Below are 17,934 nucleotides of genomic sequence, written 5' to 3'. Positions count from 1 at the left end.
CAAGGCATTCTTAGTGATTAAAATGCTGTGTTTCACCTGCACTGGAAACACCATGCTAATACCATTCCAACAGCTCTAGAGCACTTTCTGCTTTTTTCAGCATCTGCCATATGAGTCTCCCAGTGAGCCTACCTACACTTCAGTGAGGCTTACACGCTGGTGGGGGTGGGTTACTCCAAAGCCTTCTTCTGATCCTATCTCTTCCAGGAATCACTAACTCAGCCTTACCCAAGCACAAAACTTGATCTGACAGTAAAAAGCTGGCCATTACAAGCACGCTAACGCTGTACTAGTGAGCAAGTGATACTGGGGGATCCAGCCATCACTGGAGTGACAGATATCTACGCATCACAGCTACTGTTCATACACTTTTAACCACTTCCTTGAGACACTCTCCTATTGTTACTTCTATTGTTCTGATCACCTTTTAGCTTATACTTCACTTTTCATTACTATCTGTAAATGCTAAGCATGAACACAAGCTCCAGTCTTTCTCAGTACTCCACATTCTGCTAACACTTCTGTGTTCAAATGCTGGAACTAAACATCATCTCCCCCTTCTACAGGGTATCACAGATGCCCTCCCATATCTCTGCTAGTTTTGCATGGTCTACAGACAAATTGCTCATTAGTCTAGCATCTAATGAAAGTTTTAGTCTCAAGCACCTCGTTTCAGTTGCACAAAAAAAAAAAGTAAATTTCATTTTTCCCCAAATTTCCACAGTATTGCTTTAGCTAAGTTGCAGCTACAGTCAAGGCCACTATAAAAACTTCATAAGCTAGCTACTGAGCAGATAGAATACATTTCTTTTGTGACCCAAATGTTATTTCACATGTTTTAAATTCTTTAAATGTTGTTATATATCTCTACCAGAGGGGAAAAGGAAAAAAAAGTTTGAAAGAAAAACTTACAGTGTTTTAACTCATGTACTTTAAGTCTGTCTAAATATATTTTTAATACTGTAGCCAGTAATAAAAAAAAGAAAAAAATGTTCTCAGAGACAACTGAGACCTAAGACCTACTGAGTTTTACTGCATATAGTAACTCCCCGATAACGTTAAAATTGCCAGTGTTTATCCCAGCAACAAATGTGACATATAGTCTAACTCTGTATTTATTTCTTTAAAAGTTTGAAGCAATTGAATTAACACAATAGGTCTCCAAGATATTCAGATTATTGTTACACTAACAGGTCACACCACATCAACATTATTTTTGATGAGTGGAAGAACATTTTTGAGAATCTTTACGTCACTTGAGAACTGCAATTTTTCCTGGGGGAAAAAAAAGTAAATATAATAAATGTATACTACCTTGTCACTTTACAGCTTGACTCAATCAGCTCATTTTCAATATCCAACAGACTAGAAGGCAGATTGTATTCCAAAGGTGAGGCCATTCTTTTTAAACGCAGTAAGCCAACACAGAACTTTGCTCCCATCTCCTCCAGTTCTCTTGTCCCTATCTGCAATCCCTAATTTAAAAATAAGATTTAAAAATACAAAATAGGTACATGCAGATGGACCCACACATACTGCAGAATTACTATTTAAAACATATTTTATTTAATACACTCTCTTGCTCTAAAGACAGAACAAATAAGAACGGTAAACACTTAGCAAGAGTATCAGAGAAAACTCAGAGAATAACTACATGAGGCTGAAGAGACATTTCTGGACACATCCACATTTCTTTGGAGCTTCCTAGTCTACACTTCTAGCACATCAATATTAAAAGGACTTTACCCAGTGGCATTGGAAGACAGACAGAGATCATGTCCAAGTTTATAAGTATAAATTATTTTAAAAACCTGTTATAAAAAGGAATTTCAAATACTAAGATTTCAAATACAAGATTCTTTAATAGAAGTTCTATCAGAATGAAAAAAACGAGTGAATTCATATTGTAGCTTTGATCAAGTTCATTGCTATGTTCTGACACATAAATAAGACTATTTAAGGCAACAACGTTACTCCTTGACACAAACATCTCTTCCCCTCCTGTAAGTTAGAGGCTCCATGTGTTAATTCTGAAAGCATTTATTCACACATTTAGTAATTAAAAACAACAAACATGAAGTGTCAAAAGCCACAGCTGTTTTCTAACTCAAATGATACATCAAGGCATTTTCCTCTGCAAAGAGTATTTAGGAGGTAGAACTTACATAATATTCTCCAAGTTTACATATGTGATAAAGCCTCCCATCAGATAATGCTACACTTTTAATTTAGCCAGCAGTGCAGTATGTCGGGACAGAACCTCTGACCTCAACTACTTCATGAAAAGAGAATGATATTCCAGAGTGACCCTCAACAATTACGGAATCGGCTAGTACTGACTGTATATACACTAACAAATTCAAACTCAATCTCCCCCTTTGCAACTTCTGTATCTCAGGAGAATTTAAAAGGATTTTAGTTTGGATCTTCTAAGCCTCTTATGGCAAAGGGTAGTTAAAAAGGAGCTTTGACAAAACAAGCAGGGAAGCAGAAGAACCAGGAATTGGTGGTAAGCTAAGGCATCAAGTAGGAAAATACATGAAGCAAAAAGAATGGAGTAGGAATTTTTTTTACTAAAAGCTAAAACACACATACAAGCTTTGTGTATGTTGCCACACTGACACTGTATTTTACAATGCAAGGTTTAAAAGAAAGTGTTATGTTGCTCCAGAAATGGTACAGTCCGTACATTCTTCACATAATTCTGTTTTGAACATATGCACACTTAATAAACGGGAAGTTTGATTTTATTTTTCTTGCGAGTTCTTTTTTTTTCCTCGGTAGTCTTCATACACAAGGTGCTTTTTAGTAACAAGAAAGCTAAAGCTATATCCACTATTCTAAACAGTGCCATCCTCCAGCCAAATGGTACAGAAACCTGTTAGCAGTGAACAAGAGTTGGATATTTTGAGTATTATTGTTAATAGTAATACTACTTACCTCTTTTATAATGCTTTTGTGCTGTAGGTTTCAAAGCACTTTATTAATAAAGGAAGAATTATCCTCACTTTACTGATGGAGAAATGGAGGCAGAGAGGGTTGAAGCGATTTGCACAGTGTCTCACAGCATGTCACTGACCCCGCTGGGAACAGAAATCAGTTCTCCTCACTCCCAGTGCAGTACCTTATCCACAGAGGCCAATTTTTTGTTTTTGTTTTGTATTTGTTTGCACGTCAGTAACATTCGAAGACCCCAATCATAGCTGGGGCTCCACTACGCTAATCACAGGAAGACACAGTCCCTGCCCCAAAGAGATTAAAATAACATTAAGGACAAGAGGCAACAAGTATGCAGAAGAGGAAGGAGAAGGGTAACAGTAATCTCACTGTTACACAGATTACTAATGTGCACAACTTGATGGTTCAGAAACTTTTCCAATCATTGTCTACATCTGTTGCTGAGGAAGTTATCGTTAGTTGGCAGATTCCTGTCAGACAGTATAATAGGAGTGGCTCTAAGTTTGAAAAGGACAAGAGCACAGTATGAAAGAAAGTGCAAAGACAATTGTTAGAAAGATAAATAGCGTGTGCGTGTTCCGTGGCTGCTATTTTCAGCACAGCAGAAAGAGGACATAACTAAAGAGAGACCTAAATGGATCAGATTGGAGGTGGATAACTGTGAAACGCCTGGATGACAGTTTGAACTTACTATACTGAAGGGTCTACATACTTGTGGTAAAAGCCCATGCCAAAGTCTAGATTTGCTTCTGTCATTTCTTTAAATCATAATGGAGAATGCAATACCATACAGCTGCCAAATACCAAATTTCTTAATCTACTGTTATTCTTCCATCAGCCAAATCTCTTAATTTCCATAAGACCCAAAGTCTGTTTCAGGAAATAATAATAAACAGTTGCCCTAACTGAGGGACCTGAAGTGAAGTTCATTTTCACTGAAGCCTTGATTACACTCCTCTTCTTGATCTTCTAATCACCTTCAACTGTTGTTCTAGTACCTTTAACTGTGGCCTATTAAAGTTCCTTAAATATCATAAGCATTGCTTTTAAGCACAAGCCACCTGGAAGTAGCTGCTTTTTTTTTTTTTTAAACCATGCACCAAATTTCATTCCTTTTTCTTTATATTTTATACAACTGTTTCTTCTAGGCAGTAACATTTTAGATGGTTGGTTGAACTCTGCCTTACTAAGCACGTCATGAAAATACTTTCACATGAATAGTGTCTCAGTGATGAACTTTGCTACCTGAAGCAAAGATGCAAACCAAAGGCACAACTGACTGAGACCTCAAGTTGAGAAGAATATTCTCGTAATGTGTACTTAATAAATTGAAAACAGCCATACTAAGATTTGGAGAAGTCGTCTGGACAGTAAAACATCATCTTGTTGTTCTGCTTTCTTATTCAGCAGAGGCTACAAAGATGTGATCATTTTTGAGAACTCAAAATCTAGAAACTGAAGAATCATGGTAACTGACAAAGTTTGCTGACTCAATCCTTATCTCCTAAAGTCTTCTCTTCATGTGCATCATAAAATTGCCAGATAACAAAATCTTTTCAATTAACTTAAAAATTAAGCAATACTCCCAAACTTACTCATGTCCAATCAGGAAAGGGATTGATTTCAGTTTTCAGGTGGTTTGAATTATTGAAGAAATCGTTCGATTGTCTGGCATCTTAATTACCCTCCATAGTAGATCTTGGAGCATCTATTCACCTGAACGTTTGCTTTTCAGTATCTTGAATCGCAGATGACTGAGCAATATTTGCAGCACTAATTCTCAACGCACTACAAAGACCTCACACAAGCAGTTAAAACAAGATTGCTTCCAGAGGTAACTCTGTCACCAAGGATCCTAAATTCAGGTAAGAATTGCTAACTTCAGTTCAACAACTTCCTGGCTGGAAATAAGTCTAGCATCACCATTGTCTGAGTAAAATAAAAAAGAACAAAAAGAAAAACTGATGTTCTGATATTATCCAGCTTTGGCAAAGACTCAGCATTTCTTCCACAAAGAACAGAATTGTTGAGTAATCCTCTTTGTGCTCTGAACAAAATTCGGTGATGATGCCAAACCAGATGATGACTGGAAAAGTGTTTCAGACCTTTACATGATACACAGTCCAGTCCCTCAGATCTGAACTGTCATGTCCTTTGGAGTGGGAAGTAGGAGGGGAGGGAATTTCTACAGTTTAACTCCTCTCTGTGTTTTGAAATAACATACTATGAAATATGTCATCTAATTTATACCACAAGCGTATTCACAGAGTTGCTGGCCCCACTCCCTCCACAAAAAACAAAAGACTGAGACTTTCCATCTCTTTGACCTTCTCATTGGAGAAATGGTGCTCTTTTCTTGTTCTGTCTAGTCACCCTGGCCTTTTAGATACATTTTCTTAGTAAGTCTGAGCATTATCATAGTGAAGAAAAAAAATGAAGAATCTTCCTGTATGTTCAGAAGATGACTAAGACCTCACAAATCGTCTTATTCCAAATAAAATGAATGACAGAACAGCAATTTGATCTCATCAGCTGGTTTATATTACATAGAAGAATGCTCTTCCCTTTTGAGTAAATGATTTTTCCACAGACTTCAGCCATTTTTTTCCTCCCTTACTGAAGGAGGGCTTTGCAGGTTAAGCATCTTGAAAGTTTGTCCACAAAGCATCTTCAATTTACCTTTCTTAAGAACCTTCTGTAGCAACACTGCTAAAGCCATGAAGGTTCATGTTTAAGAATATTCTGGAAGTTTCAGAATAAGCAAGTGGGATGAGTTATCATTTTTTAAAGCTCCATAATGATGTCATCTGAGGAATTATGGAATATTCTGACAATAGCAGGAATGCTTCTGTTGTTAATTGACAAAATTAACTCAGTCATTTAGTAGTTACAGACCTACTGAAATTCCTGCCAAAATATCTGTCTTTCTTTTGTCTAGGGAGATAAGCATGAGTGTTGGAGCACACATTAATACATTAAATATACCTTGTTCCAAGTTTTTTTTGTTCCTGCCCCGCTCCTCCCTGCCCTTGATCCCAGGCTTCTAAATTCTCTTTTTGTCAAGTACCTTATTCGAGGCTTGTGGTCATTTTCTTGATTAGCATTCCTAAACTCTATTTTCAAGCAGAGGACTTCTTCCATGAATGTTCATTTTAAAAACTTGCTTCAATTTATAGCTAAATTTAACCCAGTGACAGAAGTTGAAGATCAGATGTTAGGGTGGTGGTTCTCCTTTTTTTCCCTACAAATATTTTCTTTGAAGTAAGTTTTCTACTAGTGAAAAACTATGAACAGGGTCACCTTTTGTTTTCAAATATACAGCCCTGTTAACACTTTTGAAGGAGACAAATTGAAAACAAGTTTTAAGTCAAGAAGTCAAACAACTATGATGAGTTCAGAGATGTGTAATTTGTAGTTCTGGTAACCTGATATGAAAGTGTTTTGATTTATAAGCCTGTTTCTGCAGCTACACAGGAAAATTCTGTACGGGACACTACTAAATATCTGCTGAAGAACCATAAACTGCCATGGTGAAGTCTGAAATTGCCATGTGTAAAGGAATTTTTTATTCTAGTATTGGCATTTATTACTACCCAATTTTAATAATCTACTGGCACGAACCGTTCTGATTTTTTTTAACTACATGTATACATATGTGTTACAAGCAATAATTAACATTAATCTTGTTAAAACAGCCAATAAGCATAACATACTGGGGGGGGGTTAAGTGACAGATGAAGACTGTTATGCAGCCTATAATATTGTAAATTATGTAATTTCACTCTAAAATTAGTGTACAGACATATTAGAAGAGTTTTAGAAGTTTAAAGCAAGCAAGCAAGTGGGGTTATAAAACAAGATACCAATGCAAATGGAAGAAATTATAAAGCAAGAACAGTTTAACTGATATATTTTCTTACCTTATATTTGCCCTGGTCACATCCACATAACGTGCTTTCCATTGTGTAGCTCCTTTGTACTCCTATCTCTCTCCAGACAACAACTCGTGCTGTTGATTCCTTGGACTTTTCCACTACAAAGCTGCAGCTGCCCATGCAGAATGCTGGGGCAGTTTGACTCAGGATCTTGGGGAGTGTCTGCAGGACAGCAATTTGAAAAATACAGCAATTCTTTTATTTTACTTATGGAAGCAGCGGGGAGGGGATTATGCAATCACGAACTGTTACCGGAAAATTTTGCTGCAATTTGAATTAAAAGAACAAGAACAAAAATATTTCTCCATCCTGAGTTTTCAAAACCCAGTGTGTTCAAGTGACAACAGGTTTGCCATTTCCTACTTACTAAAATTCTCTTTTTCAGATTCAATCACTAAAATTGTTAGTCGCGTAGGTAAGAATCAGGATAGAAAAGAATTCTTCAGGTGATCACCATCTCCTCCTAATTCACCGCGCTAACTTTGCTCAAATTAAGTGTACTACATACCCCATATAATTAATTAATTTAATTCAGTTCAGTTTCAGACTGTTTCAACAATCCAGTTTGCAGACCTAACAGAGGCAGTATTTTATTAACACATAAAATTCATTCTTATTCAGCAAAGCACTAGGTGCATACTTCCAAGAACGTGAATCAAAGTTCAATACAACTGTTTACATGACAGCTTTGGAAAAAGACAAGAAACAGTTATGCAAATGTATGTATTTGACTAATGCTAAATGACTACATTCTTTCCAGCTTTTATTTGTATCGGTTAAGCCAAAACACATGATCACTTTGAATTTACTATTCCAGTAGTATATATACTATTATTAGTGTAAGCTTGCCCAAACATTTCAGTCTGCCTTTTTGAAACCAAAAGGCTTTTTCCCACAATTCTTATTGACTACTGTCTTTCGTGCGCTATGGTAGTGCAGGCTGAAGTGACAAAACCCCACATAAATGTGTTGAGCAGTAGACTTGAATGGCATGGGACCCAGCATCCAGGAAATAACACAAGAAAATCAAGAAGCAATAGAATTTTTTTTAGAAGTGAGGGAGATTTGAGGAAAGAAATCTGAAAGCATCTGTACTCGTTTACACTCACAGATGAACAAGCATTTTAACGTGCATCCACATGCTTTTCAAGCTTAACTCTGCATCTCCTCAAAAAACCACGGGGTTTGGATGCATTAAGTTGCACAGATTTGCAGTTGCCACAAGGCGGCAGTGGAGTTACACAGAAGAAACAGGTAACACTTAATTCTTTAAATCTTTTGGAATTTTTGAAAGCTTCTACAATGCAGTGGATGTTGTTTGTGCAAGTTTATTATGTATATGTATTAGGGGCACATGCCTTAACTACACCTCTTTATAAGAGGAACCTTGCCTATTTCCATATACAAAAATGAGTATTTCTCAGAGCAATTCAGTATTTTTACTTTCTTGTTGCTAGAAAATTGTTTGCCATGCTTAAATGACTCTTTTTTTCATCCAGTAATTATAAATGCACAGAAGCATATTTTCCATGTATTTACTATAATGGTAACACTGAACACAAAAAAGCACATATTGGTACAAAGACCCCAAAAAATAAAGCACTCTACTAACATTAAATCCTTAGCTGTATTAATGTACAATGTTTAAAGCTCTCAAAATGCTTTGAAGTACACTCATGAACTAAAAAGAGATCATTCTAAAACGAGATCATTCTAAATAAGTCTCCTTATGCTATAAAGACACTATGTGCACAGAGTAATATCGGGAAGTTATTTGAAAAGTATATTCCAAATTCATGCCAAGTAAAAAAGGTACAAGTGTCAAACTTACCCTGTAACCAGGGTCTTCCATCAGGTCACAAGAGGCAGCATTGACATTTGTGTGCCACATTGTCTCTTTGATGCTGCAGCCATACATAAATACATTCTTTTTACGAGAGTGACCGTGATAATCGCAGTAGACCTACAATAAATGATTGGGCAAAATAAAGCCAAGGCATATGGAATTAACATTTTATAAAAGCAACAGAAGGACAAATAAAAGTTTTTATTTGTACTGTTGAAAGTTCCAAAGAATTAGGAAACACAACTCCTTATATAATTAACTTGTGCATTAAGACAAAAAACATTGGATTCATCTAAGGAAGCTTTAACTTTCTACCCTAGCAAAGGAAACAGATTTAGATCTAAAGGTTTGCAGAAGACCAGTTCTCCAAGTCAAATTTAAGGTGACACAGCTTACAAAACCGTATTAAAATGTTTACTTTACGGACTAGCTACATAGGCAGGGTTAAAAAGATTCAGAATTGCTTACACACACATACTCACCAAAGGTAAACGTTTTATAGCAGCCAGATATTGCAGTAACCCTTTAGCATGGTAAATAGTGGGATGCAGATCTGGATTTGGATTTTGCCACTGTCTGTTTAAATCTTCTCCACTTAAAGAGCAACGGTGGCTATTGTGGGGGGGTGGAAAAACGCATGATGTAGTCTGTATTATCATACTTTTAAATAAGCCTCCCCCCACCTCAAGTTTTCCTCGTCACCACTGCTTCTTTGGAAGGAGTCTGGTAAGAAACAAACTTCAGTTTTCTAACATGCCAAATAATAGAAGTGTTTTGGGGGTTTTTAAGTTATGTTACAGAAAACCTAAAAATAAATTAGAAGTAGCTTCTTATATGAAGCCAATTGTAATCTTGCTTATTTGCTGTTGAAATTGAAGGCTTGCGATTCTATTCAAATGCTAGTTCAAAATCAGTCATTTCGAATATATGGTATCTTTACAGTTTTGGTGTCTTGACTTCTGTAATATAAAGACTAATGTCAACCAGAAATCTAAGACTTGAAACATGAAGTTGTTAGGAGAGAAGTAGCTGTGAGAAAAACAAGAAAAAAAAAAAAAAAAAAAACCAAAAAAACCCAGCATAACAAATAAAGGTCATCTCTGTACTCAGTCAACTATCAGCAAGAACTTTTAAACCTGCAGAAATTCATGTTCATGCAGTCATCTTCAGTACATTTGTCTTTAGATTGTGTCTGCTGGGACAGATGTCTTAGTTGTCCCTGTATAAAACTTTCACTTGTATTCTGAATGATTTAATTCCAGGTGTTCTGTTATATACATGCTTTTATATATATAAAGCCAGGGTTCTACTCAAATCCATGATTGGTTTGATTTTTATTATTTTGTTCACAAAACTTTTTAAAATACTACCCATAACTAGGTAAGAAGGAACTATAGATTCACCATACCAAAATTTCCATTTCATATGAATTCCCTGTAACCAAGTAAATACAGACTGCTGAATTCTTACTCATAACAGTATCAAAAGGTTCTGAAATATCCCTTAAATTTATTAAGAAAAGTGGTAGTAAGTGAAAGAATTACTGTTAATAACTTTAAATCAGGATACTCTCTTACCCTTTCTCTTGCACACCTATTAACTTTCCCCCTTTTAATAACATTTGACAACAGCCATTTCCATAACATCCTTCTAAAAACTATAATAAAAAAAAAAGAGAAAAATTACATAAAAAGCTTTCTCAGATACAAAGACTGTTCTTTTTCATGAGAACCATGAACTTGTTTTAGCTTTTCCTAAAGGCAACTGTGCTCTCATGTAACACCCTACACCTATCCAAGACTGTAGTTGAGAGAGACAACCAAAATGCCATGTCAAATCACATAGGAATGATTATCATCCAGCAACAACTGAAAACACTTCTTGTAAAACTGGAATTCATGGAACAAAGCATCTGCCTTTAAAAAGCCAAAAAATTGAAAAGTCCTAGCAATTTTGTAAGTGGGTTTTTTTCATATTAAGTATTGCATTTGTATGTTTCCAGGATTAGTTTAGAATTCATTTTTTTTTTAAATAACAGATGCAAAGACTTAGTAGTACAGGTTACGTATTTGTGAGTAAACTTGTGCTTACTTTCCGTTGATGACACCATCTGGATTGAGCATGGGAATAATTTTGAAAATATAAGATTCTCGTAAACTTTGGGCACTTGGATTATTGCTCATAAGGTATTCCAGCGTTCCCTTCATAACCCAGCTTGCATTAGTCTCTCCGGGATGTACACGAGCAGAGAGGAAAACATAAGGACGATTCCCTAAAAGAAGTATGCACTGAAGTTGCAAAATATGATTCAAGCTAAGTAAACAGTTTGTTAATTGAAAAAAGAGGCAATAGCCAGCTTCATTTATTACAATACAAAATACAGTATTTAGAAGTTGAGTATTATTAAGTATCAGTATTATTGATAGAGCTTGTCAGAATATTGTTATAAGGACTGCTAATTACAGAACTCCCACAATGGAGCTTTAAATTCAACCACAGTTACACAGTAACAACTACTTTGAGCTGGCAATTATGATATGATGACTTTGATGGCTTTTTTTTCCAATAGCCAAGAAAAATACTGGGGTGGAGGAACAAACCAGTAATGCTGTCATAACTAAAGCTCACTTCAAATCGCAGTAGCTTAGATATTGGCTTTATGAAAGACTTTTTGACAAGCAAATAACCTGAACATTTGGAGAAAAAAGTTACTCAGAAGTCAGGTATTCTTTTCCAAGAAGTGTTGTCTGCAAAATGTAACACACACAAATATCTAGCGACTGATTTAAAATACATGAATATATATATACTTTTAAATATACAGATATAAATATCCTTATTTGACTACCACAAATAAATATTATTAAATACAAAGCAAATCCTGAATATTGACGTCTCTTAATTTCATAAATTCATTAACCTTACTTTACATGGCTATTTTTACAATGCACAACAGTTAATACTAGATTTTTTTCATAAAGAGCTAGTTTTACATTATTTTCAGTTGATGAGAAAGAAAAGTCATACTTACTGAACTGACAGATATGTTCATAGTAATTGGACTCTGGCATGGCTGTAATTGTGACTATGGGACAACTGTTGCCAGCCAGGGTCTCACAGAGAACGTCTTGTCGAAAATATATCTGTTGAGGGTTGTGCATAGATTCCAGCTTCTGAAGATGCATCTTCATCCCAAAAATAATGAAAAAATACCTCAAATCTTTGCAGTCATGTATCACAGCGTATTCCACAGGTACTATTTCATCGATACTTCTTTTTGTTGTTCTAAACAATGTTCAAGTTTCCATCATAATTTTGACCATGAAATATCATTCTCTACTTCTCTGACTGACTGAATACTCCTCTTTATAGAGTCTGTTTTTCCAACTGCTTCGAGGAAGGTGAAGGCACAGAGGGTACATTATTTGCTACCAGATCATACTGTAAGGGTATGTGGAAGGTAAGAACCTCTGCTTCATTAAGGTTATCTGATCAGGGACCTCTGCGGTGCAAAAGGGGATAACAAATAAAGGCAGAAGAAATAAACAGGAACAGAGAGAAACAGTCCTGGTAGATGAGACATAACAGAAACAATAGCGAAGACCAAAGTCTCCAGTCTCTAACTGATGGGCCATTAAGAATCTACAGGCAAAGCTTTGGAGAGGGCCACCTGAAGGACAAGGAGGAAACAAGAGGAACATGAGGATTTGGGATATTCAAGGGGGTCCTGTGGGACTATACAAAATTTATACACCTGATCTCTACTGTATACCCTTAGCTATCTCTCTGTGCAGCCTCACTCTCTATCCCATGTATGCAAGTGCTGTATATACTAGGTGCAACTAACAAGGCAGGTGTGAGTGGATTTGGGGTCAGCAACTGGAGTGAGCAAGGGTCTCAGCATCAGTAGCTGGTAAGGCCACACCTCTTGGGAGCATCTCTGTGGGCACCACAGACTTTGTGTCCAAAGTGCCAGCTACTGTTGGGATTGAAGCGGGCAGACTTGCTGCCAGAAGCTGGAGCTGTAGGCAGTGTAGGCACACTTCAGTCTGTAGTGTCAGCAATGGAAGCAAGAGGGGGTCTCAGTGCCAGCTACTGGAGTGGATAAGGGTCTTGGTGTCCAGCCACTGGGGCAAGAACTGTGTGTGTCCCAAAAACCAGCTAGTAGGGTGATAGGGGTGAATGAAGCAAGGGAGGGTGTCTCAGTGCCAGCACCTAGAGTAGAAACATGGGTTACGAGCCCCTGTGCCTGGTGCTAGCTCCTGGGGGCAGGGGGCAAGCATATGCATCTTCCCTGAAGCCAGTGTGCATGGGGTGGGTGCGTGTGCAATTTGCTAGCAAACTTCAAGGTGGACTACCCAGCGAGTATGAGGCCCCAGGTCGAGGCAGGGGTATCAAGTGGGCAGTGAGTCCATGCTGGCATCTGGAGGGAACCACAAGTGTGGAGTGCTTGTGAGACGAGCGTGCAAGTGCATGCATCTGTTTGCTAGTGAGCATCAGCCTGGAGTAGCCTGCAAGCTGGAGGCCTGCATAGCAGGTAAGAGAGAACGGGATCCAGGCAGGGGTATGGCACAGATGGGCCATGCCAGTCATCCACAAATGTGCATGTGCTTCTGATTCTAGAGTGGGTGGGTGTGTACTTTTACTAGTGAACAGCAATCATTACCAGCTGGAGAGGAGGAAAGGGACTTGGGTGTCTGTAGTTACCTTTTAAGCAAGTCCCAGTAGTGTTACACACGGGTGCTGTTGAAGGCAACACCTTGTCTGTGCCAGTCTGTGTAGCCAGGTGTGCTGGGGGAGGAGGGATGTGCAAGTGTGTGTGTGTGAGTCTCGCTCTCTCTCTCTTTGGGATACACACTCAGACTCACTAGCAGTTGAACCTACAAGCAAACAGGAAAGCAGCAGCCACGTCCATCAGCCTGGGACAGAGACCCCTGGGTCCCTTCGCTAGGTTCCAGCACCTGGACAGGAGGAAACACCAGGCCCCAGAGCTGTTGGAGGCAGCAGCTGCTTGTAACATCCCTTAACAGGTACTTCTTCCAAGAGCAAGTATGGCTTAGTAAAAAGCTCCATTCAATGCTGTTACACACTGGCCACTGAATCCGCAAGTTCATTTTTATTGCTATGACAGAAACAACCAACAGACATTCTAGCCAAGAGTTTTGCTTAGTACCAAAAGCTTCACAACACTTCCTTAGCCAATTCATTACCCTAAAAAGGTCTCTGATTATCTTAAATATAGTAACTTGAATAGGTCAGTTATGAAGAGGTATATGTAGAACAGCGGGATATGAGTCATTTGACTTAAACACAAATACTTCATCCAATTAGCACTGTTTCCAGTCAATTATAAATTACGATTCCCAGAAAACCCATTTAGCCTGCAAGTAAGTATCAATTTTATTTTTCCAGGGACTGCTTAGAACAACCTACACACTTTGCCAGTCTGAACAATAATATTTTATGAAAATTCTCCATTTTAAGGAGTATTTTGAACTTTATAAAAAGAAATAAAAAGAATTCACTCATGACTGCTTATGTTTCATGTTGTCCAAAAGCATAAATATTTATCTGTGTAACAGATCATGATCTTCTGACCTTTAAAGTTGAGTATGTATATGGATAATGGTAAGCGAAGTAGCAGACATCATCTTTATGTTGGAAAGTCACTGTGAACGTAATTGTATAATAAGATTTTCCTTTCTGACCTCCAGCAGCAATTGAACTTCTTGAAAAGTGATTCCTAAGAGTAAAACAAAGGTAATTAACACATTGGAAGAATTTTTTTTCATATCATTGATTATTCCTGAACACACATTCTAAGAGCCAGGAAGATTTTTAGTGATTGTATTTCTCTTCTGCGTACATCAAGGTTAAATATACTCATTCCCACCATCAGTAAAGATACTTTATTATAGCAGCAATACACATTCATTCATATTGGGAAAAGGTGAGTAAACAAAAGCAAATAACAAAACAAAAAAGAAAAAGGAAGCAAACCACTACCAACCAAGAAGGGCAACACATGGATATGCTGTACCATCTCATCCTGTGTTCCAGGATTGCTCTACAGTGATTGCACCACAGAATACAGGAGCCTAATCACAAGCACCACATGATCAGTATTACTGCAAGTCACTAGTAAGACTTCAAGTAAGCATGCATATATACAGTCCCTTAAAAGCTTCTCTGGAACAGTATGCAATTTCTGACAGAAGTATAAAAGCTGAACAGCTTAAATATTAGCAATGTGCTAACAAAATAAGACCCTATATATTTCAATCACTTCTGTTACCCTCCGTAGTAACTCAGGAAGAAAACTCTGTTCACAACAGGACTACTAAAATAGAATTATCAAACTCAGAAGCAAACATTTCTCCTCAAAAATTGCACCTCACACTAATCTTCAGTGTAAGATTTGCTGTATGTTTGATTGGTCTACTTACTTATAGTAACAAATATCTGTCCCAACACGAGTCCAACATGGTCGAGAATTTAATGCTTCTTGAACTGAATACATGAGGGGCTGCATACCTTAAAGAAAAAAAAATGTATCTCACTTTAATGCTTAACATTAAGCATGAAGATCTTAGCAATAATGGACCACATCAACACTTATATGCGAGCCTCCAAACTACCTATACTCATTCACTCACTATCACAGAGTGCATTTTCATGAATGCCTGGGTATTGTACACTCTTTCAACCAGATGACAAAAGATTCTTCCCCCTCTCCCTTCATCATGTGCTAATTTTCAGAAAATAACAAATTAAAGAAAAAAAGAATCAGACCTACAGAAGACCAAAATGAAACGTTTAAATTAAAGCTGTGGTTAGCATAAATGATAATCTACAAGAAGTCTGGGGTCCCACTCCATCCAACTCACCATTACAAAAAGGCATCAAAGAGAATACAAAAAATTGATACTATCATCCATTCACCTGGATAGCTGGAAAATAACTGAAGTTTCAGGACAATTTTTTTTTGTTAAAACAGTAACTCTTTAAAGTTTATATTTTTTGGAGAGTATACTTAAGTAGAACACTTAATATGAAGTTAGAGTAGAAAATAATACATTAATTGAACATTATTTACTAGTTAGATAATTAGCCAAATACATTGATTGATTCAGTCAGTGTACTTAAAAAACCAAAAGTAGCTATCAGGTAAGTATATGCAACATATGAATGAAGATCTAAGGTAGCCGATAAAGATTAGTAAATGATTTAAAAGCATCTTATTACTGGTCAAACTACCCGGTATTCTTGGATTTTATCAGTGTGAATTGTACAATTATGACAAAGAAGAACATGACGTTACTCTGTCCCAAGAGTCTGAGGTTGCGGGGGGAGAGGGGAGCTTCTCCTCCTCAAAGGATGAATTTCAGAAAATCCAGCAGGAAAAAAAACCCTCACAAAACAAATGGTTTTAAGCTGAATGAAACACCCCTCCCGCCCCCAGACAAGTGGAAGAAAGGCATATTCAGTAAGCCAGTACTATTTGGATGAGGTACAAGCAGCAAACACTACTCGCTGGAGACTGCAAGGGTCACCTATGAAGCCCAGCATTTCAAAGGAGACTTACTTTTCCTTCTCAAATAATGTGCCTCTCTTCCATCAATAAGACAAAACTGTTTGAGAATGTCTCTGCTTACTTTCACATCTGAAAATACACCTCTGTTCAGAAAGGGATTAATGATGACAGCTGTCATTCTTCTTGCACCTGTGTGGATCAACAGGCTTTGGTGTTGTCCCCCCCCACAGTGGTCTTATGACAAATTTTAGCTGCAGCCACCAGTAAATTTCTTCTGCTTTGGCCTCACAACAAAGCTTCATTTTAAAAACTGACAGCCAGTGTTTTAAGATACGTTTTTTCTTTTTAACTGAAACTTCTCAAAACATTTTCTAGTAATACTATTAAAAAAGAATGCGATCTGACAACATGAATATACTACTGATTCCAGGGCGGAGGAAAGGAAACAGCTGAGCTGTCTAAAACAGATATTTTTCTATGTATTTCTTCTCAAAGTATGGGAAATGTATCTTACCGTAATTAAACTGACTGTTTGACTTTTCACAGTTGATGATGTTAAACCGGTAACCAATGCCAGTTTTCATTCCACTGACTTCAAAGTAAAACCACTGATGATAATGATTGCTATTTATATCGGAGTTCAGAATTAGATCATACTCGTTTCTAAAGAGTAACAAAAACAAATAAATGTTTTTTTAAGAAGAAGAAATAAAAGGCCTTATGTGTGAAAAGAAGAGTTGAAATATCTTACTTTCTGATCTGAATAACTTTGCGCAGGTTTCCAGATTCAAATTTGGAATTAAACTTCAAAACATCTGCTTCCTCTGGTACTGAAGAACTATGAGTAGAAAAAGAAAAGGGACCAAAATGAATAAAACAAACTTAATTAAAACAAACTCATTAAGTTTATTTTAGCCCTCACTTGGTAATTCAGAAATTATTTTGAACCTTCCTCTAAATACAGCCTGGAGAGCAGAAACACTGTTACATCAGATGAAACTTTCATTGAAGTCTGTCATAATAGTACTGCCTTAAATATTACAAATCATATCATAGAGAAAATAGAATAGGCTTAGAGTATTCGCTGAATATTGTTTTCAGAAGGGTAAAAACTTACTTCAAATTATCAAGGTCATACACAACTCTGTCTATAATGTCATTTTGATGAATCAGTCTTTCAATATCTTGAGAGATTTTTGTCCTAAAATAAAAAGCAGAGTTCTCATTTAAATTGTTGCATACTGTTTCCAATTACAAAAGAGGAATTACCTCATACAACAATGAAAACTAATGAAGCTGACATGAAGACAGTGGGACAGATTTTCAGAGAGACCTCAGCCTCACCCCCACGTGTGCGCACAAAACGTAATTGTACTTAAGTTTAAACACCTGCATTCACAGCTGACTGAGTCCAGTATTTGTATGTGAGGGAACCGAGTTTTCATGCACACAACTCACTGGGTTTTATCTTACGGGAAAAAATGCACCATTTCATACTTTATAGTAGAAGCACGAATTACTCAAACATTACTTATGTTAATCCAGGACAGCAGTTGATAACATTAGTAACTTACATGAATCCTACCGTAACTAAAATTAAAGAGTTTTAGAGAGTAGATCATACAGTGAGTGTGTTAGTGCACTAGCTTTTCACCTCTGGA

General features: G+C 37.0%; 1 protein-coding gene across 4 annotated transcripts in view; it reads right to left on the bottom strand.

Annotated features, from left to right (window-relative positions):
- Positions 1-17,934, bottom strand: part of AGTPBP1 (ATP/GTP binding carboxypeptidase 1) — a 69,277-nt gene that overhangs the window by 17,381 nt on the left and 33,962 nt on the right. For 2 of the 4 annotated variants that reach the window (XM_050913257.1, XM_050913256.1), the window contains exons 16-26: positions 17,391-17,474; positions 17,025-17,111; positions 16,788-16,936; positions 15,186-15,273; positions 14,338-14,482; positions 11,771-11,924; positions 10,831-11,011; positions 9,222-9,351; positions 8,725-8,856; positions 6,879-7,055; positions 1,315-1,475 (exon numbers count right to left, since the gene is read on the bottom strand). In XM_050913257.1, coding sequence (XP_050769214.1) covers positions 1,315-1,475; positions 6,879-7,055; positions 8,725-8,856; positions 9,222-9,351; positions 10,831-11,011; positions 11,771-11,924; positions 14,338-14,482; positions 15,186-15,273; positions 16,788-16,936; positions 17,025-17,111; positions 17,391-17,474 — 1,488 coding nt within the window. Of the gene's footprint in view, positions 1-1,314; positions 1,476-2,094; positions 2,879-6,878; positions 7,056-8,724; positions 8,857-9,221; positions 9,352-10,830; positions 11,012-11,770; positions 11,925-14,337; positions 14,483-15,185; positions 15,274-16,787; positions 16,937-17,024; positions 17,112-17,390; positions 17,475-17,934 lie in introns of those variants that run through there. The other 2 variants (XM_050913258.1, XM_050913259.1) reach the window with 2 other exon arrangements.

This window comes from Gymnogyps californianus, chromosome Z, assembly GCF_018139145.2.
Source record: "Gymnogyps californianus isolate 813 chromosome Z, ASM1813914v2, whole genome shotgun sequence".
Classification (NCBI taxonomy): Eukaryota; Metazoa; Chordata; class Aves; order Accipitriformes; family Cathartidae; genus Gymnogyps; species Gymnogyps californianus.
Note: the sequence above shows the minus strand (reverse complement) of the source record. Positions and strands in the feature narration are given on the sequence as shown.